The following is a 23,508-nucleotide window of genomic DNA, read 5'->3' on the forward strand; positions in this document are numbered from 1 at the left end:
AAGAATTTTTTAGGAGCTCTGTCTAAGTGCTGCTATCTCTGATGAAGCAGGAACGTAACTGGAGATCAAGATGGGCGCCAACCGGTCTACAGGAAGTGACAAGATTCTAGTTCCTGCTTCCCATCAAGATGTCCCCCGCCTCCAGTAGAAGCACCAAACTTTCAGGGTATCTCCTAATGATACCACCAGGTTTGGTGAAGTTTGGTCCAGGATGTCCAAAGTTATGGACCCTCAAAGGTGTAGCCCCATCTCCTATTAGCTCCCATTGGAAACAATGGGGGATGGGGCACCCCCTTTGGGAGTCCATAGCTTTGGACTCCCTGGACCAAACTTCACAACACCTGGGTGGTATCAATAAGAGACTCTCCTGATAGCGCATCCCAGGTTTGGTGAAGTTTGGTTCAGGGGGTCCAACGTTATGGACCCTCAACGTTATGGACCCCATCTTCTATTAGCTCCCATTGGAAACAATGGAGGATGGGGGCACCCCCTTTGGGAGTCCATAACATTGGACCCCCTGAACCAAACCTCACCAAACCCGGGTAGTATCATCAGGAGGAGAGTCCCCCAAACAATCCCTGAAAGTTTGGTGCTGCTAGCCCAAACAATGCGCCCCCTGCAGGCCAAAAACCAAAAAAGCACTAAAATGTTTTTAAAACCCACAAATGGGTGGGTGGAGCTCGGACATGAATGGGGGTTTTTTCAAACCTGAGAACCCCCCCTTACCTACGTCCATGGAATCATTCCAGTCTATATCCCTTGAAATGAATGGCTTTAGAATGGAGTAACTATGTACTGCTGTTATAGCTAGCTTCACGAAAAGTACTGAAAATTTAATTTGGTTTCAGAATCCAAACCTTCTGATCTCATGTTACTCCCAATGGAAAAAAAATAGGGCATTTGACTTCCCACATCCTGAGAAATATTTTGTATGTCAGAATCAGATGCTTTTTGAAGCAACATTTATAGTATTGCTTTAGCTGCCTTTTATTTAAAGTGCCCTTTAAGTCTGCAAGACAATCTGCAGGACCAGGTAAGTACAGTGTCAATATACATGTATAAATTTCAGATCTTCTAGACTGCTTGTGGTGTCATATAGGACAACTAAGTCCACTGATAAACAAGCGTGGTAGTGGTCGTGGTGGGTTTTCTGGGCTGTGTGGCCGTGGTCTGGTGGATCTTGTTCCTAACGTTTCTTTTTCCAGTTAGCACAAAAAAAAAGGTATCCTTACTGCAACTTAATAAACATTGGGCTGTTCTTGAAAAGTGTCTAGAGACTACAGCCGGCTCAGAAAGCTGCTGCAAGAATATCTGGAGCAGATTGTAAAGATCCATCTCTCTGCAGCCTTGCTCCATCTGATCTTGCTTTCAAAATCCAGGGTCAATTCAATATGCTGGCACTGAACCTTACAGCTATGGGACCTGCATATCTTAAGGACTATCCACCTATCAAGCCACCTATCAAGATCATCTTTTGGAACCCTGTTTCAAGCACACCCATCATCTGAAGCTGGACTGGTGGCAACTCAAGAAAGGGCTTCTTGGCCATGGCAACAAAATTTTGAAATTTCTTTTCCAGGAACTCTTTCTACCTCCCTCAATTTGTCTTTTGCTAGCAGGTCAAGATTTTTGTTCCATTGGGTATTGACTCCTGCTTTATTTTAGTAGTTAGTTTTATATGTATTATCATGTACTATTTTAAAAATGGATTTTGATGTATTTTAATTGTTTGGCATCTTGAGGATAAGCTGCATTCAAATGTTTTAATAAAATATTAATTCTTTATACAATAAATATCTTACAATGGCATTCTAAGCAGAGTTAAACACCTCTAAGCCCATTCTTATACAGATGTATCTCTGCTCAGGTTTGCACTGTTAAAGAACTGCTTACAGCTCCATCTCATGTCCAATACTTCTGTTTAAATTAAACATATTTCAATTTTATAAATGTACTAGCAGGATACCCGTGCTTCGCTATGGAGATTATAAAAAATGACCCCTCCTCTTCCTTCCCCCTTCCTTGCATGCCACCCCTTACTCCCTCCCCTTCCCTTGCATGACATCTCTCACTCCTTCTCCTCCCCCTCCCCCTCCCTCAACTAGGGTGGGTGCGCCATGTCCAGATGCCGGGGCCCCTCCCCTTCCTTCCCCTCCCTTGCATGCCACCCCTCACTCCCTCTCCTTCCCTTGCATGCCAAAAAAAATGAAAATACTGGAAAATACTAAAAATATGAAATGTACCTGACTAAATTACCCTTGAAGTTTGAAATGTTCTGAATTCATAAAAATATACATACTGGAAAAATACTGAAAATATAAAACGTATGACATAAAAATACCCTTAAGAGTTGCAATTTAATGAATTCATAAAAATAAAGATCCTTTAACAACACTGAGAATACTAAAACATAGTGAAAATATAAAAGTGACCTGATAAAAAAATACCATAAGCGAGAGGTTTCAAATGCTTAATGAAATTCATAGAAACACTATTAACCTATTTTACAAATGGTACAGGATGAGGTTTCTGTCACAGGATAAAACAATTGTAAAGGAATAAAGAATAATCACCATCCCTAGCTTTGTGGTCTACGAAATATGCCATACTAATAACTTGTTCAGCAGACAAGTTTTCATTTCTCCCTCAGATTAAGTTGCTTTCAAAACTTCCCTGTAAACAATATCACTCCTGGTTTTCTCTCTGGTTTGAAGGACTGACTTCAAGCTGCTCCAGGTGAACTAACTCTGGAGCACTCTGCATGTCCCTCTCATTGTTATCACCGCCAACAAAGTATATCTGAAGAATTGATGGCTGCTGCTGGGGTGCCGTCATGAGACTTCCTATCCTGTGGTAGACCTGTCCCTGCACTTTGAATGTTGGCATGAAATTGCTCTATTTCACCTCTCGGGTTCCAAAAGATGTCATTTAGAAGCATCCAATGTATTTCCGGGAAGCAGAAAGAAAGTGTTCTGCCATTGGATGCTGATGAGTGAGAAGGCTGTGAAGAGGTTCAGGGTAGGGTTGAATGGAAGGGAGCTGAACTTTACCACCACTGCAGCACATTCCTGGGGGCTCATCCCGCCACTTCAGAGCATGACACAAAGCACAGGGCGATCAAAGTCCGAGATGGATCACCTTGTCTCCTCAGTAATCAATGTGAGAGCCATATTCAAAACCCGACAAATATTTTTAGTCCAAGATGATAATTTGGTTTGTAATTTTTTTTATTGTATTTGGGTGCAGCAGTCTGGTTTATGTGAGGGATGTTAGAGGAATACTTTTTCACAGCCTGTCTGTGAACTTTGGGGTGACATTCAGCATACTTTTTCACAGCCTCTCTATGAACATCTGTGTTGGTTTTCGCATATTTTGCAGCAGCTTCCCTTACTTGTTTTTTTTAATCGAATCTATAAATCGCTTTCTGCGTTTAATCCCTCTCCTCCCTTTAGATGTTTCAACAGAAGGAACAGGTTCATATGCGTTGAGGAGGTCAGTGGTAGAATCCAGTTGGGCCACCATTGGCTCAATTGTGCTTGCTGTTTGGTGGGCATTATCAGAACTTGTCGATTCGACAAATGGAAGTAGAGCGTCAAAGTGCCCTTCATTAAAATCTCCCGTGAAACGAATAATTTTTACTCCCCGTACTGCATCCTCAAACTTGGCACGCAGGCTTTTAACTGTCACCTTTAGAATGTTCGCGCAGATGGCCAGAGTTCAACAGAAACGCAGATGGCCAGAGTTCAACAGTAAATGTGTAATGAGTAACACTGAATATTTTGAAAAATCCTTTCTTAGCGAGCACCTAAACCACATAATGAACCGGTGTGCCAAATTTCAACTTTGTAGGTTCTGTGGTTTTTGAGTTCTTTGCATGAGTCAGTCAGTGGTATTTTGCGTTTATAGATATAGATAAACAAAGCGAGTCTCAAAGGTTGAGCTGTAAACTATAAAATCTATAACAAAATAATTATATTTATTGTATGGTGTACACAATAGGTTTGCTAAACACACAGGGCCTGGAATATAGGATGCATTAAAAAAACATCAATATAAACTGTTACAAAGATCTCAAACAAGGTTCATGATACAATCATCATGTACAAGACCATACATGTTTTGGCCTATAGTTATAAATACCAAACATGATTATTCAGTACACCTCCGGAAACACACCTTACAATGTATTTTTATCTGAAAATCGAAAACATTATAACTTGTCTGGCGTGATGTTAACTATTAATACAAACCATGGATCTTGAAACATGGAAACCTGCTCACATAAAAATCTGGTATGAAACTACCAAAGTTTCTTTAAAAATTGTTTTTAAAACCAGTGTTAAATTGTTTTTCAATTCTGGTTTGGATTATGAGCTTTCCATGACAGTCTATGGGCTTTCCAGTTCTAGTTTGTACAGCAATCTATGGGTTTACCACAAACCAAGGGAAAGTGGAGTTGCAATTTGTGAAAGAGAAAAGAGCACGTGAGACCAAGACTGACAGATGTAATAATCATCATTTGTTTTTATATCAGAAGTGTCCCACAATGGTATAATTAGATTTGTTCTTGTATTTAATAAAAAGCAAATGTATCAGTTCACCACTTCAATCCTAACCACTCACTGTCCAAGTCAAATTACTAACTTAGTCCACCAATATACAGAACAAAACACTACATACCTGTTGTATCAGCTGATACCTTGGTAAAATTAAGCTCATCTATAACAGTGTCCTCATTTTTATATTTGCTTTTCAAGTCTCTAACTCTGCTCATAATAGAAGCCACGAACAGTTTTCTTCCACTTAATTCATCTTCCTCCATCTTAAAAGACTGAAAAGGAAAAAAGGTTTAGAATAGATCCAAATTTATTAAATTCACAGGAGAAAACTAACAGCTCAGAGAGAAACCTTTATCATCAGTACATTGCTTGAATTTAAGAATGCACTGAAAAGACCTGAAAAAACAGCATTAAGTAGTATTGTATTTTTCTCAATGTTATTTTTAGGTGTTTTCATTTCCCTAAAAGGGTATGACTTCAAGGCACTATCCTAAATTAGGGTCACATTTAGACATCATGACCAGGGTGATTTGGTAATCAAGTTCACAAAGGGGAAGCAAAGTTTACCTAGACACCAGCTTGCAGAAGTCACAGCAAAATGAAGTTTGATGACTTCTCAAAACAGGAAATTTTCAATTGAACTCCAAGCATTTGGGGTGGGGAGGGGAACGGAATTAATGTTAGCCCAACAAAGCACATGTTTATGTCAGGCACAACAAATCCAAACGAAAACAATGGGACTTACTTTCAAGTAAATGTGTACTAATTGCTGTGCCCTAAGGTCTTTGGATATTGGCTTCTGTGGAGTTTGATCTTCTCCCCCAGGCTACTTAATATCTGTATGAAGCTACCAAGTGGTCATCAAGAGGTACAGGCTGCAGTGTCATCAATATGTGGATGATACCCAGTTCTACCTCCCACCACCACCACCAAATTCCAAGGATGCTACTGATGTTCCGAACTGGCACTTGGAGTCAATAACGGGCTGGATGAGAATGAACAAGGTGAAACAATCCTGACAAAACAGAGGTTCTCTGAGTTAACAGAAACACAGACTTGGGATTTGAGAGCTTTCCTGTTTTGGACAGGGTTACATTCACCTTGAAAACCCAGGTGAAAAGTTCACAGCTTAGGACTGCTGCTTGAGACAGAAGTCACTTTAGAAAACAGACCATTGGTACTCACCCTGAAGGGACCTTCTCTTGTAGGCAGGAGACCTTCTCGGTGGGTGATTTCCACCCCCTCTCAGGGAGGCAGGTCCAAAAAAGTCACTTCCTGTTCAGGCTAGGACTCACTCTACTTTCCCAGTAAACTCCTGACTGAGCAGTGTTAAGAACCAGAATAAACAGATAAAGGAACAGGAAGTGTAAAACTTAACAACATTCAACTGTAACAGTAAGACTGAAAACTTCTAACATTGGCACAGAAGCTGGTAGGAGGGAAAAGAGAAAGGTTTGTTGACCTAAAATTTTGTTGAAATCATTTCAGACGCTAGCGATGTCCTGGGAGGGACGAGAAGGTCTCCTGCCTACAAGAGAAGGTCCCTTCAGGGTGAGTACCAATGGTCCGTTCTCTTGGAGGCGGAGACCTTCTCGGTGGGACCTCCCCAAGCAGTGTCCCCAAATCTGGGTGGGCTATTGCTAAGCGTCCAGTACGTTTTCAAGAACTCTGCGACCGAAGACGGTTTCGGCAGCACTCCATGATTGAAGTTTGTAGTGCCTGATGAACGATGATGGGCTGGCCCAGATGGCTGCTCTACAAATCTGTTCGAGAGACGCTTTGTTGCGGAATGCTGCATTGGTTGCCGCGCTTCTGGTGGAGTGGGCGGTGATGCCCCCGGGAACAGGGAGATTGAGGGCCTTGTGGGCTTCTACAATGCATGACCTAATGTATGAGCTAATGGCCGCAGATGACATCTGATGTCCCAGTTTGGGGGACGAAACGTTAATAAAGAGTGATTGTGTTTGTTGGATGTCAGCTGTCCGTAGACTAAAGGCCTTGAGAGACCTGCGCACATCCAACGTGTGCCAGGTATGTTCCCGTGGGTGCATAGGTTTGGGACAGAAGTTGGGAAGAACTATGTCTTGTTGGAGATGGAAGGCGGACGCTGCCTTAGGTTTGAAGGTAGGGTCCGGAGATAGGACTACCCTGTCCTGATGAAAAACGCAGAGATTAGAATTCACTGAAAGTGCGTTAAGTTCTGAGACTCTGCGAGCTGAGGTGATAGCCACTAGGAAGATGGTCTTCATGCGAAGCCATCAAAGGTGAATTGATTGCACCGGCTCGAAGGGTGAGGCAGTGAGAGCTGTCAGAGCTGTATGTAGTCGCCATGAGGGAAACCTGTGGTTGATTGGCGGTTGTTGCTGTTGAACCCCCTTGATGAAGCGTAGGACATCTGGGTGTTGTGATGGGCTCAAGCCCCAGAACGTGGGACACACCGTTGACAAGGCCGCGACCTGGCGTCTAAGAGTGTTGCTTCTAAGGCCTTTTTGGTAGCCGTCTTGTAGGAAGTCCAGTATAGATGCCACGGACGGAGTACTGGGATCTAATTGTCGTGCTCTGGACCACACTACGAAGGATCGCCAGGTTGAGTTATAGAGTCTGACTGTGGAGGGGCATCGGGATTCAAGCATGGTGTTGATTACAGCCGCTGAGTAGCCCCTGCGTATTAGAAGTCTCCGCTCACAAGCCAGGCGGTCAGACACAGCCAATCTGGGTATGGATGACGGAGAGGCCCCTGCTGAAGAAGGTCTGGACGTGCTGGTAGTCGGAACGGAGGGGAGGTCACCATCTCTGTTATGGCTGAAAACCATGGTCTCCTTGGCCAGAAGGGGGCCACTAGAATGACCTCTGCCTTTTCTGCTCTGATCCGTCTTAGAAGTTTCGGGATCACCGGTGTTGGTGGAAACGCGTAGAGGAGGTCTTTTGGCCACGGTGCGATCAGAGCGTCCACTTCCCGAGCTTGGCGGTGGAAGAACCTGGAGTAGAAGGTTGGAACTTGGGCATTCTCTGCCGTGGCAAAGAGGTCCACTCTCGGGGTGCCGAACCGAAGGGTGATCTGATGGAACACCGATCTGTTGAGCAACCATTTGGCAGGGGAAACCGTCTTTCGGCTCAGCCAATCTGCGTTTAGGTTGAGTTTTCCCTTGATGTGTTCTGCCTGCAGGCTCAGCACGTTTTCCTCTGCCCAGTTGAAGATCTTTTTGGTTTCTTTGAGTAGTCTGGATGAGCAGGATCCGCCCTGATGATTCAGGTAGGTTTTGGCCGCCACGTTGTCGGTCCTGATGAGGACATGTTTGTTCTTCACTGCTGAGTTGAAGTGTTGTAGGGCCAGGAATATGGCGCGCAGTTCCAGCAGGTTGATTGGGAGAGAGGATGTTGCTTCGGACCACTTGCCCTGCACGAAGTCCTCTCCCAAGGTCGCTCCCCAGCCCTGGAGGCTGGCATCCGTGAATATCTGGATCAGGGTCTTGCTGGTATAGATTTTGCCCTGCGACAGATGGGTTCTGACTGTCCACCAACGGAAGTCTGTCTTGAGGGACCGGGGAATGTGAACGGACCTGTCCTGTTTCTGAAGAATGTCCCATTGATACGGGCGCAGATGAAGTTGAAGGCTCCTGGAGTGGAATCTGCTCCACTGGATCATGTCGAAGGTAGCTGTCATGACCCCGAGAACTTTGGAGAGGAACAGGAGTGATGCGACCCTGGACTTGATGATCGTTGTCACCAGGTGTATGATCTTGGCAATTTTGTCCTCTGGCACAAAGAGGGAGTTTCGAATTGTGTCTATGCGTGCCCCCAGGTGTACCAACTGTTGAGTTGGATGTAGATGGCTCTTCTCTCGGTTGATGAGGAAGCTGTGGTCCTGGAGGACCTGAATGGTCAGATTCAGGTCTAGAAGGGCTGTCTGCGACGACTTGGATCGAATCAGAATGTCGTCCAAATAAGGGTGTATGTGTATTCCCTGTTGACGCAGTAGAGTTATGGGTCCCAATAGTAGCTTTGAGAAAACTCTCGGTGCTGTGGCTAGCCCGAACGGCAACGCTCGGAACTGGAAGTGTTGGTCCCCTAGGCAGAATCGGAGGAACCTGCGATGAGCTGGGCGAATGGGGACGTGAAGGTAGGCCTCAGTGAGGTCCAGCGAGGTGAGGAAGTCTCCTGGTCGCAATGCTTCCGTGATGGACCTGAGGGATTCCATTTTGAACTTTTTTAGATGGATGAATTGGTTCACTGTGCGTAGGTTGAGAATGGCCCGCCAGTCCCCGTTTTTCTTGGGGACCGTAAAGAAATGTGAATAGTGACCTGATCCTTTCTGCCAGGATGGAACTGGTTCTATGGCCTGTATGGTTAGGAGGTGTTTGACCGCTGCAAGGGTTCTGCTTGCCTTCTCTGGTCTGGAGCTGATTGGAGATTGGAGGAAGTTGGAGGGAGGTAGCTGGAGGAATTCTATAGTACCCGAGTGTCACCACTTCCCAAGACCATGCGTCGACGTGGTCTCCTCTCCACTGAGCCCGAAAGTTGAGAAGGCGAGCACCCACTGGAGTGACATCGGAGTCAGGATCTAGGAGCGGGCTCTGGTCTGGGGTTCTTATCGAACTTGTTTTGAGCTCTGAAGTTGCCTCTCCTACGAAAGGAGCCCCTGTTTGGCCAGGAAGGATTTCGATTATCCTTGTGTGGACGTTGAAAGAATTTTTGAGACCGAAAATTATTTTTAGGCCACGAGGTGGAGCCACTTGGACGCACATATCTGGGCATGGACTTTTTATGGTCCTTTGACTCTACTAAGATGTCATCCAGCTCCTTACCGAATAGTCTACCCCCTTGGAAGGAATAGGCGGCGACAATAGATTTGGATTGGTTGTCTGCTTGCCAGGTTCTGAGCCAGGCGTTTCGCCTAGCTACCACATTGGCAGCCATGGATCGAGATGATAAGGTCAGTGCGTCCAGGGTGGCGTCGGCGATGAATGATGCCACGATTCTGACCCTTTCCAGACCATCACGGACCCCCCGGACCTCGGGGGGGAGGAGTTCCATGATGCGCCCCAGCCATACCAGGATGGCTCTTGAAACTGTGGAAGCAGGGGCTATGGCCTTCATGGCCAGGGCCAATGATTCATGGGAACGTCTGAGGGCTGCCTCAGACCTTTTATCTAGAGGGTCCTTAAGGTTGCCCTCTCCGTCCTTGGATACCAGTCCTGCGGATTGGATGGCCACTACAGGAGCATCTACCAGTGGTACTTTAAGGAGGTCCTCTACGAATTCTGGGACTGAATATAGCTTGCGGGCGTTAGCTAACAGATGCTTGTTGGAGGCGGGAGTCTCCCACTCTTTCCTGATCTTTTTTATGAAATATTCTGGAAGGGGATGGATTTAGAGGGTTCATCCTGAAATATTCTGTAAGGGGATGGATTTAGAGGGTTCATCCTGAGGGAAGAACGTTTTACTGCCCTTGGGGCAGCCCTTGATATTGGTAGTGGTGGCAGAAGTGGAAGGTTGGTTTGTTTCCACTTCTTGGAGTTCTAAAGCTGCCACCGTCTTGGCGATCAGGAATTGGAGATCTTCAGGGTTAAAACATTTGTAAGACTGGTCTGAGGGGGTCTCCATGACTTCCTCTGTGTCAGAAAGGCGCTCCAGTGTGCCAGGATCAGGGCCTATGCCGTGGAGGCCCTCTCCCCCTTCTGAGGGGGGAAGGAGCACGCGCACCGGGGATCTAGGATAGCCCCTAGCTTGCCCATGGCTCAGGGAATTAAGAGCGGGTGCGTTGGAGGGAGGTGGAGTGCCAGTAGCCCTGGATCCCCTGCCTCTTAAATAAGCCTCTATATGGTCCTCAAGAGCCTTCTGAAAGATGGAGGGAAGCTCGTTTGGAGGCCAAGTCTGTCAGTCCCTGGAGGGGGCAGTGCGGGACAACTGTCTTTCCCCGTCTGAGGAGCCCCCCTCCCTTCCACCGGAGCGCTCTTGCCTGCGGGATGAAGGGACAGACGATCTGGCGCCAATGCTGCTTTCGCGTTGGGGCTGAAGAGAAGCCTCCGATGCCTGACCTCCTCCTGAGGAGGTGTGGGATGGTGCCTGTCCCGGCGTCGTCTTTCCCTGTTTGGACGGAGGTTCGCTTTGTCTGGAGTCGGCGTTGGCGCGCTTTTTGCCGGACCAGGACGCGCTGCGGCTGGCCGCCTCCACCGCCGCCTCCGAAAGAGAAATGCTGGGCGCGATAGAAGCGGCGCCGCGGGAGGCGCGTTTGCTGTTGTCGGGGGGATTCTTCTTCGCTGAGGCTCTGGTGCCTTCTGCGACCCCCCCGTGAAAGGTCTCCCTGGGGGGAGAGAATTCTTGATCCGCCATTTTGTCAGGCGGAGTGAGGGGAAAAAAGGCGGGAAAAGGAGAAGCAAGGGAATTAAAGAAAATCCCCAAGCCTCCTTGCACAAGGGCACAGGAAAAGGGATAGAGAAGAAAAGATAGGTTCTAAGAATAAGTCAAAGAAGAAAAGGAGAATAGAAATTAGTAAAGGCTGAGGAGTCCGCAGGATCCGTGCCTCCCTGTTCAGGCAGGAAATAGAACTGGGAAAGTAGAGTGAGTCCTAGCCTGAACAGGAAGTGACGTTTTTTGGACCTGCCTCCCTGAGAGGGGGTGGAAATCACCCACCGAGAAGGTCTCCACCTCCAAGAGAACCCATGCTTTTTCCAGCTGCGGCTGGTGCATCATCTGCACCCATTCCTGGTTCAGTCAGATCTAACCATGATGATCCATGCCTTCATTACACCTAGATTGGTCTATAGTAATGCATTTTGCTTGGGGCTGTCATTGAAAAGTTTGCAGAGGCTGCAGCTAGTACAGAATGCTGAGAATAGACAGCTACTCAGGGACAACTACAAGGAACAAGTGATCCCAATACCACAACAATTACACTGGTTACTGATCCACTCCTGATATGAATTCAAAGTGTTTTGTCTTTTAAAGCTCTACACAGTCTGAACAACCCTTTTCTCCCATAAATTCCTGTCCAAAAATTAAAATCACAGGAAGAGGCTCCCCCTAACTGCCCCACGAATCAAAGAAGCTTATCTGGTGAGCACACAAGAGAGGACTTTTTCAGCAGCAGCTCCACATTTATGGGGAAAGGAGCCTGGCCTCCCAGGAGGCAGTTGCAGACAGATTTATTTGACTAATTTTGATTTTATTTATTGGCAGTTGAAGCTGATATTTTAAATGGTGGTCTTTCATGTGTTTTTATTATTGTTTTAGAACCATAGAGTTAGAAGAGACCCCAAGGGCCATCAAGTCCAATCCCCTGCAATGCAGGAACACATAATAAGAGCACTCCTGACAGATGGCCATCCAGCCTCTGTTCAAAAACATCCAAAGAAGGAGACTCCACTGTACACCGAGATAGTGCATTCCACTGTCAAACAGCCCTTACTGACAGGAAGTTTTTTCCTGATGTTTAGGTAGAATCTCTTTTCCTTCACCTTGAACCCATTACTCCTGGTCCTAGCCTCTAGAGCAGCAGAAAACAAGTTTGTCTCACCAATGTGACATCCCTTCAAATATCTAAATATGGCTATCATGTCACCTCTTAACCTTCTCTTCACCAAACTAAACACACCCAGCTCCCTGTCTCTCCTCGAAGGGCATGGATTCCAGATCTTTTACCGTTTTGGTTGCTTTCCTCTGGACCCGTTGCAGTTTGTAAATATCCTTCTTGAATTGTGGTGCCTAGAACTGCACACAATATTCCAGATGAGGGTCTAACCAATGCAGAATAGAGAGGTACAATTACATCCCTCGATCTAGACAGTGTACTCCTTTCGATACAGCCCAGAATTACATTGGCTTTCTTGGCTGCAGCATCACACTGCTGACTCATGTTCAATTTGTGGTCTACTAAGTCTCCCAAGATCCCTTTTGCATGTAGTGTTGCCAAGCCAGGTATCACCCATTCTATATCTGTGCATGTCATTTTTTTTTTGCCTAAATGTAGTATCTTACATTTATCTCCGTTAAAATTCATTTTGTTTGTTTTGGCCCAGCTCTCTAATCTGTCCAGGTTACTTTGAATTCTGACCCTGTCCTATGTGGTATTAGCTACCCCTCCTATTTTGGTGTCATCTGCAAGTTTGATTAGCATGCCCTCTATTCCATCATCCAAGTTGTTAATAAAAAATATTGAATAGCACTGGGCCCAGGACAGAACCCTGTGGCACCCAACTAGTCACTTCTCTCCAGGATGAAGATGAGTCATTGATGAGCGCCCTCTGAGTTCGGTCAGTCAACCGATTACAAATCCATCTAATAGTAGCATTGTCTATTCCACATTTAACTAGTTTACTTGAAAGAATATCATGGAGCACCTTGTCAAAAGCTTTACTAAAATCAAGGTATGCTATGTCCACCGCATTCCCTTCATCTTCATCTATGTACATTGTAAGTCACCTTGACTTCTGCAAGGTGAAAAAGCAGCGAATAAATAAATAAAATTGTGTTTTTAAATGAGTAGAAGGTTAATTCTCTTCAGAGGTAAAAAACTACAATTTGCCCTTTCCCTAACTTTAAAAAAGTGCAACATTGTGCATGTTCCCAGTCAGCCAGTCAAACGACTTTTCTGCGGACATGACACAATAGCACGAGCAAATGCCAGGTCGCTGTAACAATAGTCAGTTAGCAATCTTCTTATGACATATCAAGATGTGAACAGAAGTTGCATCAGTCCCATTTGTTGAAAGAGCATAAGGCCACCTGAAGACTTGCCACATTTCTCTCTGCACATTCCACTCCTTAACCAACCGGAAAGATTCTATAGCTGGGTTAAAAATAGACAATTCTTAATTAACAAATATTTTGATGGGAAAGCTTGTAACTTTTAAAAATTAAAGTCTTCAATATTAGCCACAGTTAAAACAAAATATAACACCACAATTAACCAAGTAGCCATTCTAGCCAAACTCGGTTCACTGTGAAGTGAGTGCACTTTGGTGCTTCTTCCCATAGCAGACTGTTTTAAGCATTCAGGCACACAGGACTGTTTTATTTAACTGTAGTTATAACATGGAATGTATTGTAAGCTCTTGTTCTCTGCTTGGAGCCTGTTATCATTTGGATTATGTGGGTAGATTAGTTTGTAGGAAGAGTAGGAATGGTACATGTGTGGGTTAATGAATGGGAGACTGACTGAAGCTTATTTACAAAATCTATTCAGCCCTATGATTTTTGAATGAACAAATAGACTAAATTTCAGGGAGAAAATAATTTCTCAGCATTTTGAAACTGTCCGTATTAGTGAGAAGTTCTTCACCAGCTTCACATATATGCAAGAGGTACTTGTAAAAAAATTATGCATGACAGGGATGCTCAGAATGGGAAATTTGTCTCAGAAGCAGGGTGGGGCCACGGGAAGAGGGAATGAATAGAAAAACGAAGTCTTGGTTTCAATCATTAATTGCAAGCTACCTTTCCATAAAGTTGCCTGTACAAAGGAATGCAAGCCTTCTGACCATACAAAGAATGTATTTTAGTCACAAAATAGCAACCACTGCCAGACTCCTGCTCGCCTACTCAAATCTGGAATTAGGTCTGAAGATTTATAAATGCACAAAGCTCAGAAAGGTTTAAATTACAGAACCTTACAGAACCTTTCACATGAGAAAACAGTAATCACACACCCCTACCTACCTGATATTAGGAAATAATTTCTTGGCTGGAGGAAGTGATTTATCGGTTGGTGTAACCTGGAGATCTTCCATGTCAATAATTAATGCACTGGTTAAGTGCTAGTCACACCAATATCTCCTTCTTTCCCAACCAAGTTTTGAAGCCTACCCTACAGTCTTATGCCATGCAACATCTCCTGAAAGAATGCAGGGACACTGATTAAATCAATTTACTCGTACAGTGGTCATTAGCAAACTGTTTTCTTCTGGACCGCTATGCTGTATATATACAGCTTCTTCTACACATGCCTGTGTTAACTACTGAATGTTCAACTTGGAGATGGGAGTAATAATTAACACATAAAGTGACTTGCATTGTTCTCTTCTCCTTTATTTTATGTTACAACAACCCTGTGAGATAGGTTAGGCTAAGAGTAATTGACCTAATAATTCCTACCATGGAGTTTGCCCTTATCACCACTATTGCACACTGGTTGGACATTTTTATAGAGTTTTCCACTACAACTCGAAGATATTTCAATCTCATTCTCAGCTACTTGAGACTCCATCAGCATATATTTAAAATCAGGACTTCTTGTTCCAATGTGCACATTGAATATAATTTGCCACATCCACTAACTCAGAGAAATCTGTTTGCTTTTCTGAATAATTTAATATTCTCTGCAAACTTGATTACTACACTGGCCACTGTCAATTCCAAAATATTTATGAACAAATTAAATAGCGGTATTACCCTCCCTGAAACATTTCACAATTTAATTAAGGTGGGACAGTAAATTGCTTTTGACAATTGATTTGGTGGTAGATTTGAAATCTTCACCCAAAAACCATGTCAATCTGTGTCTTAAAATAGTTTCACTATTAGATTAGCATGACAATATGATTATTTACAGTGCACTATATATTTTTTTACTTCATGTATATCCTGTCTTTGCCCGCAGTGGGAACCCAAAGCAGTGTACTGTTCTCCATTTCATTCTCATGCCAATCCCATGAGATAGGAGAGGCTCACCATGATTACACACACATGGTACGTACCTAGTGGTATGTGGAAGTACTACTATTCATCAGGAGCTGGTAAATGACTCTTAGGGTTTAAACTGTTGGGGAATTGATATCATGGTCTCCTCAGTTTACTCATGCCCAACTATACCATAAAAGTTCACATGGGCCGCCAACCTCATAACTAAATTAATCCCCTGAAGCAGTTTTACCTGGTAGCCCTCCTAAATCTTAATAAAACTATAGTAAAATATTTCATTACAGTTTCATTGTTTAAAAAGTTGTTTTCAAAAGCTTATATGCATATACAAAGTTCTATCTCCGTTTGATTGTATACATACATACATCTATATGAAATATCTAAATGCATATACATTAGAAAACAGTCATATCTGCATTTCTATAGCAGGAAACCCTTACTTCTGATTATCCTTTATAATATCAGTCCACCTGTGAATAGGTCCACTACTCCACTCTCTAAAAAATCAAGCAGTCCTTGGGAATACAGAGTTTAGAGATTTCCAGTGTCAATTAAAGATTTTACAACATTGTTTCCTACAGTACAGATTTTGTCTCCTTTAGGGAATCCTCCAAAGTAGGTATCCAAATCCTGCTTAACTAGGTGGAGCATACAATGTACTGACCTCTCAAAAAAAGAGTATGAGCCCTCTTCCTTAGTTCCGGAAGCTATCACCTTAAAGTAGGGATTCCCAAAGTGGTGGTACCGCCCCGTGGTGGCAGTGGAAAAATTGAGGCAGTAAGGAATTTAGGGGGGTGGCCGAGATTTTAGGTGGTAGGGGGCAGGGATTCCAGAGCCAAGTAGCATGGCAAAGATCTTGCCCTTCCATCCTTGTCATGTGGTGATTGGTGAGTTTTAAAGGAAAAGTAGCTGCACTTTCCTAACTGTGTAGCCCAGGGGTGGGGAGAGAGGTTGAGCCAAGTAATAATACATGTATTAATTTATTGCTGTTTATTATTGTGTTGTACACCGCCCTGAGCCCTGTGGGGAGGGCGGCATATAAATTAAATTTCAAATCAAACCAAAAGGTAAAGAGCCTCGTTGCGGCTGCTTTGCAAGGCAATATTTTTTAAAGGGAAAGTGGAACTCTCCTCACTGTTCAACCTGTGTAGGAGGGTGTAAGTAGGCCCATGTATGTCTGTGTTTGTGACTGAGGGAGTGGGAGGGAGTGGCCAAGCCAAGGACAGCTGCAGGGTTAAGGTGGGCAGGTGGGCTGGCTACTCTGCAAGGCAAGATATTTTTTTAAGAAAAGCAGCAGCACCCACCTCATTGTGTAGCAGGGGTGGGGTGAGGAGTCAAGACAAACAGCTGTATCACCACGCTTTGCAAGGCAAGGTTTTTTTAAAAGGAAAAGCGGCAGTACTCTCCTCATTGTGTAGTCTGGAGCAGAGGGGGGGGGGTGAGAAACCAAAGCAAAGTGCCCCATTGTGTTTGCTTTGCAAGACAATATTTTTTTAAAGGAAAAGCAGTAGCACTCTCCTCACCGTTGTTTTGAATTTGCAGAAAACCTAATACCAAGAAAGAGTGTGTTCGTATGTGTGGAAAGGGCACTAGAGATGTGGCCTGGGAGTCAAGGGGAGCAGCAGCCTGAAAAGGTTTGAGAACCACTGCCCTAAAGGAACTCTTAACCTGCCTCCTGTAGTTCATCTTGTAGTATTTGTGTTCTACTTTTCTAATGAAGCAAGTGAGGCAGTGAATAACAGTAACAAGCGTCTGGAGTCAACAGCAGAACAGATAAAGGACAAAACCTGAAGATTAATCTGAATGATATAACAGTGGGAGGTTCTATTTTGGAGCTGGTAACTCCAAAAAGAACAAGAGTTTGATACCACCTGTGGATAGCCTGGTTGGACTTCTGTGATACATATAATTGAAAACTGTCTAGAAAATGAGAGCATTATGCAAATATTCTCCTAGAAATGTTTAGCAAATTGACTCTGGTTTTTTAGGAGATTTACCAAAAAGCGCATCAGGACAAGGGAATTTTATTTCATATTTGCGATGCATTATTTGCACTGCTATCACATTTACACAACTATACATACTTGTTAATTTTAACAGTGTGGATTCACTTTTACTGTTTAGCTACCATGTATGGCAGAGGACACAGAATGAAAAATATTTTTTAAAATGAACCGATGAACCTGAAAAGGTTATGCATTAAGGCAGTGTCAAACTTTAGAATGCATTTATATCCTTTGAACCCATCCATTAATACTTAAGAAACAGATTCTGTAACGCACTATACTTTGATCCTTCTTTGACTTCTGCTAATATTCTAATGCAGAGCTTGCTCATCAAATGTCTTAATAACTCAACTCGCTTTACATATAGATGAACTAATTGAAAGAAAAACCTATGTCAAGAAGCTGGGCTTTCAAGGTAAAAATGTGTTTCCTGGGAAAAGGCATCCCAGGTATGGATACAGTTTTGGGGACAAATTAGGCCAAGCGCAGCTTAGCTCTTTAATGCAAGTAAAGAACAGAGTTTGTGAAGCTAAGCTTTAAGGTAGCTGGTGCTGCATTTTATACAAGGAGTGTCTGTGAATCATAGGCAGACACATCCTTAAGGGCGGGTGCCTATCAGCTTTTCTAGTTTATATAAAAGGGAGTGTCTGAGGAAGAGCTAGAGGTATTGCTTCATTCACAACATACCTGAGCATCTTCACTTTTTAAGAGAACATATTAAAGGCCTAAAAGACCTGGCCTTTTGGGGTTAGGTGTCTCCATATTACAGAGCTTGAAAAAAAAACCTGTTCGAGTAACAGTAATGCCTCACCTAATGGCTCAAGACTACCACGCTAAGAAATAAGATCAGATGTAAACCACAGCATTTAAAAACAGTGAAAAGTTTATTTGCAATAATGACAAACGTGGTACATTTCTATTATTACAGGAGTATAGGATTTTATTTATTAGTTATTGATAATGCTACTTATGCACCAATTCTTCAGATTTAGACAGTCTGTGCTCACACATCTTGCTTTTCATCTTTTGTGCTGTGATTCTTAATTAGGAATGTATGGTCCCTCTCAGGGGGACCTATAAATCCTGGTGGACACATATAGGTACTTGAGGTTTTAAGGGACAACTTTTTCCTGCTGATATCCAGCAAGGTAAAATTTCTTTATACTGCTTACTCCATCCTGAGGACAAAATCCCAGATTTATCTTCCACTGAAAAGAAGCACTATGCAAAAAATAGGACATCAAATCTAACTTTAGTTAGTTGACTGGTGACCATCAAGCACAAAAATCTCATTGAATGTATGGCTGAGATGTGTATTTCAAGTGTTATTCATAAATAAATCTATATAAAAATTGCCTTGTCTGTACAGCCGGTCTTCCATCCTAAGTGCTGATTTGTGATTTGGGATGTATTAGGTTTTAATGTTGCATACATGGCAAATCGTAGCTTAAGAGTCACAGGTTTAGAAATGCTGTTATAGAAAGAAAGGGAATCCAACTATATTCATGTATGTTCATTTCTCTCATGGCTTTGCATTATTCAGTTACTTTCCAAGGCCATCAATTATTAATGACTGAGCACAAAAAATGTTCTGTGGATCTGTGGCACGGGTCTGCATTATCAGACATATAAAGTTTCAGGAAGTAGAAAGACGCTGAGACATTGGGAATCCCCAAACCCCAGCCAAGTCATAATTATGTTATGACATAATAATGTTATGACATAAACATGACTCCTACTAGAAAAATCCATAGTAGATTTCCATATAATTTCAATATAATTTGGGAAAAGCTACTTGTGTTTTAATCTACGGTTTAAAATTCTTCGAGGGAATATTGCTTATTCTTGCATTAGCGGAGTCAATCAATCACTTCTTATATTCAGACATGCAGTTCCACAAAGTTTTTATTACTGTGATTTTCTAAGGATTAATTAGTACACAACACTGATGAGGAGTGGATGCCATTACCAATAAAATATTAAGTTGTAAAGAGTATTTTTCAGATGATTATCCACAATCAGTACATGCAAACTGAGGGAGGGGGATGACACAAGAACATACAAATAATCTAAATTTTAAAATTGTGAATTCACTTGATTTCTCTCTCCTCTGCCAAGCCAGTGTAAGTGCATTATTTGCACAAGTGCAGATAACCCTTCTCCCGGAGAAGGGGGTGGAATTAAACTTCCACACCATTTTTTTCAAGTTTCACTATACAGTAGTCCCTCAGTTTTCGTCGATAATTCGTCCGAAAGGAATCAACGAAAACCGAGGCACCATTTCCCATAGTAATCAATGTAAATCCAATTAATCCATTGGAGGCACTCCAAAAAGTGCCTCCAACAGATTAATTGGCTTCCTCAAACCCCAGCAGGGAGGCAGAGGGAGCTCCTTATTTGGGCAGTGACATCAGGGAGAGTCACTGCCCAAATAAGGAGCTCCCTCTGCCTCCTCGCTGGGCTTCCTCAAACCCCAGCCAGCAGAGAGGTCGAGGGAGCTCCTTATTTGGGCAGTGACATGAAGGGGTGTTACTGCCCAAATAAGGAGCTCCCTCTGCCTCCCTGCTGGGCTTCCTCAAACCCCAGCCAGTTTCAGTTTTCGTGGACTTTTCGTCGGTTTCAGTTTTCATGGACTTTTTCTGGGCGAATTTTTTCTGTGTTTGAGGACAAAAACTGAGGCAATCGACAAAAACCAAGACAAATTTTGCCCAGAAAAAGTCGAAGAAAACCAAAACCAACTAAAACCGAAGTCAACGATAACTGAGGTACCACTGTATATTTTTATTTATTTATTCATTAATTTATTCATTAATTTATTTTGCAAGCTGGGAGTAGTCCCCAAAGTTTGTGGAAAAACCTGCTTACAATCAGAATAGCCCCAATCCACAGATGTAAGTATTGGCACAGGGGAATACAGTTGGCTATTAGAATACAAGACTGTTTTATCGACCCTAATCAAATATTTCAGTTCAAGTAATGGATAATAGCGGACTTAAAATTAGCTTGAGACATTTTACAAAATTGTTTATTTTGACTTGAATTTAGTACACATGCTACATCAAATCACACCCTTGTTAGGGAATTGGAAAAAGTTCCAAACGTTTTCTAGTAAAAATTTTAGGCATTTTTCCAGAAAAGCCACATTATTGCCTATGCTGCAGTAGACTAAATTTACTGTGGTCAAGGATCCCCACAAACTTACCTGTGAAACAAGTTTGGCACTGCGTAGAATGATGGACAGAGATAAATTTAGAAGAAGCTACATGTTCAGTAAGTTGAATATTTTATGACAGTGTTTACCCGAAAATAAGACAGGGTCTTATATTAATTTTTGTTCCAAAAGATGAGTTAGGGCTTATTTTCAGGGAATGTCTTATTTTTTCCCCATGATTTTGCCCTCCCCCCCCCCCAACCAGATCAGCTGCACGAGGAATCTGTAACCAGGGCTTATTTTTGGAGTAGGGCTTATATTTCAAGCATCCTCCAAAAATCCCGAAAAATCATGCTAGGGCTTATTTTCGGGGTATGTCTTATTTTCAGGGAAATGGGTAATAAAGATCAGATGCCTAAAAGTCTGACATTTGTAAATTATCTCAGATCAAATTATATTGCCATATTCTGAAAAGTATGCTCTCTGGCGCAATGTTTCATCTTACTTGTTGTGGTAGATGTGGCCATACACACACAGGACAGTTATCTCTCATGGCCATCACTACAAAAAGACCATGACATAAGTGTGAAAATAAGAGATTTGCCAGTCGATCTGCAATTAGCTATCCAGCATATTTTTAATTGCTCACAAGCAGAATGTAGGGAAGGGGTCAAATCATACCATAGGGTTAGCTTGCACAATGTTCTCTCAGTCTGAAATGGCTCCATGAAACTACATTCCACACATTTCACCCAATAAGACAAACAGAAAAGGGGTAGATTTGAAGTCAGGAAAAATAATGTAAGGGAAAGAATTAAGAATCTCTTCTTCCATGTTGCTATTTAGCAATAGAAAGTGTGATGAAGATCTTATCATAAATTTTCTGGCATCTTGCCCTGTTTGACCTTAAGGTACTTTCATAGTAAGTACAATGAGCCCTTTGGGGGTAGGGTGGTTTACCAAATCAAATAAATAAATAAATAAATAAATAAATAAATAAATAAATAAATAAATAAATAAATAAATAAATAAATAAATAAATAAGAAAGACTGTTAAATGAAATATAGGCCGTCGCCTGAGAATTTGTAACTAGCTAAGCTAATTGCATCTTACTAAACAAAAAGCACCACACACACACAAAGTACAATCACCAGATGCTTTCCAAGACTCTGATTAGCAAAATTCAGTGGATCACAAACTCGTCAGGTCTGTTTTGGATAATCACTAAGGCTCATAAGACACAAAATTTAAACTGTGGGATTTAACTCAGAAATAATGTTTGATGTTGAAAGAAGTTTCTACAGGGCAAAGGAGCCTAACATGTTGGCCCAGAAAGAACCAAACTGTATTCAGTTAAAGCTACAGAACACAAAACTAGAATAATTTTATTAAAAACTCCATTTGCACTGCAACTTCACATGGAATAAACTTGAAGGAAGGCATTGGTGCTAGGGAGAATCGCTTTGCAACACAAATGTAAATATACCTACAGACCACAAGATCCTCCACAATGTAAAGGAAAGGTCTTAAAATAATCCTTTAAAATTAATCCCAAAGAAACAAGATTATGCATAACTGGTAACAGACTTGCCTTTGACAGGGATTTCCCACACTTTCATATAAGAAGAATTAAGGAACATTAAGAAACATACAACTTACATCACCACCCATACACAAACCCAAATTCTTACTCTTGTGGGGGCGAGGGGAAGACTTGTCATTTGCAGTCACAATACCAGAAATGTGTTTCCCAGTGGCAATCAAGGATTTGATTTAGCATGTTCCACTGATTAAACCGGATATTTTTTTAAAAAAATAAAAATCAAACCACTCCCTCACATTCTAATTATGCCAGCATCTTGCACAAATACAGACTTGCAAAAGGTTACTAACAAGCAAGTTCTTTTTTGGAGCTCAAATGACACCTCCCCAAAGTTTCTCTCTCCAAAGCAGCAGTTTCTCATTCAGAAACTTGTGTGCATGCCTTTCAAATTCGCATTACAAACACTCAAGTGCAGATTTCAGACACAAATTTATGTACTATGTCTTCTCCCATAGCACAACTCAGAAATGCAGGAAGTTTCTAGTTCAACGAGCAGGTATGTCTTCAAGTGAAAAATACCAAAGAGCACAGTCCAACTGGTCAGAGAGGCAGGACCAACTCTACCAACTTCCTCTTTCCCGAGTAGAAGTCATCTCAGCTCTGTTTGGTTACTTCACAAGCTAATGAATCCAAGGACAGGAAGGAACAGAACAGAAATATAACATCCACCAGAACAAATAAACCATTGTTAGAAACAGAACAAGTGATAACCACAGGAATGATATGAGCAGGATTAAGGAAGGGCTGAAGCAATCAAGCATCTTCCCTCTATCACTTAAGCATGCAAGGTTGATCAGACTCGGGATTTTGCTTTTCATGGATGTTTCTCTTTCCTTTCCTTTCTATGTTTCTGTCTTTTTGGAAGGGGGGGGGCAAGATGCCCTCTTAACTTCAGAGTAGAAAGAACCCTCACAGCGAGTATTCCAGATTCCATTCTCACAAAGGAGTTCAGGTGGGAATTAACTATGATCTACCACAGTCTGCAACACTCTATGTCCAAAGGCAGAATCAGCCAAGGAGAAGGAGTTATGTTTGTAGCATCTGATGAATATCAAAGTTGAAACTCCTTGTTCCCCTGAGTTCTGGATTTATTTCCTGAAGGATGCTCCCCTGAGTTTCTGTGAGGTCTAAAGCCAAGATAGCTTTCGGTAATAAAGACTGGTAGTTGTCTGCACTGAACAGGCATGAGGATTGCTCAGCAGATATGGGTTCCTCCTCTGAGAACTCTCAGGTTCTGATTGTAATGAGGGGGTTTCCATCATTGAGGGGCTGCCTTGAACCCTGCCAGGGGTGGCAGTGGAGGAGGCATTTTGGGCAGCCTTGGCAGGCCACTGAGAGCAAGGATCCTGACAGGATAAGGCAGGTCCTCCTAACACCTGGACCTGTCCCTGGGGCCAACAAGGATGATCTTGGATTGCAGTGTTTGGATTCCCAAGATGGGGTTGGAAAATTTTGGTAGGAAAATCTGAGAAACCTATGATGGCCCACATAGATCAGGATCTGTAGGTATGCTTTAGTGAGATCAATGGAAGTCATAAATGCTCCTAGTG

At 42.7% G+C, this 23,508-nt stretch overlaps 1 protein-coding gene across 1 annotated transcript in view; it reads right to left on the reverse strand.

Moving 5' to 3' along the window:
* TTK (TTK protein kinase) overlaps positions 1 to 23,508 on the reverse strand; it is a 76,347-nt gene that overhangs the window by 42,431 nt on the left and 10,408 nt on the right. The window contains exon 2 of the mRNA XM_048495491.1: positions 4,681 to 4,831. Coding sequence (XP_048351448.1) covers positions 4,681 to 4,822 — 142 coding nt within the window. The 5' untranslated portion in view covers positions 4,823 to 4,831. The remainder of the gene's footprint in view (positions 1 to 4,680; positions 4,832 to 23,508) is intronic.

Source organism: Sphaerodactylus townsendi, linkage group LG01, assembly GCF_021028975.2.
Source record: "Sphaerodactylus townsendi isolate TG3544 linkage group LG01, MPM_Stown_v2.3, whole genome shotgun sequence".
Lineage (NCBI taxonomy): Eukaryota > Metazoa > Chordata > Lepidosauria > Squamata > Sphaerodactylidae > Sphaerodactylus > Sphaerodactylus townsendi.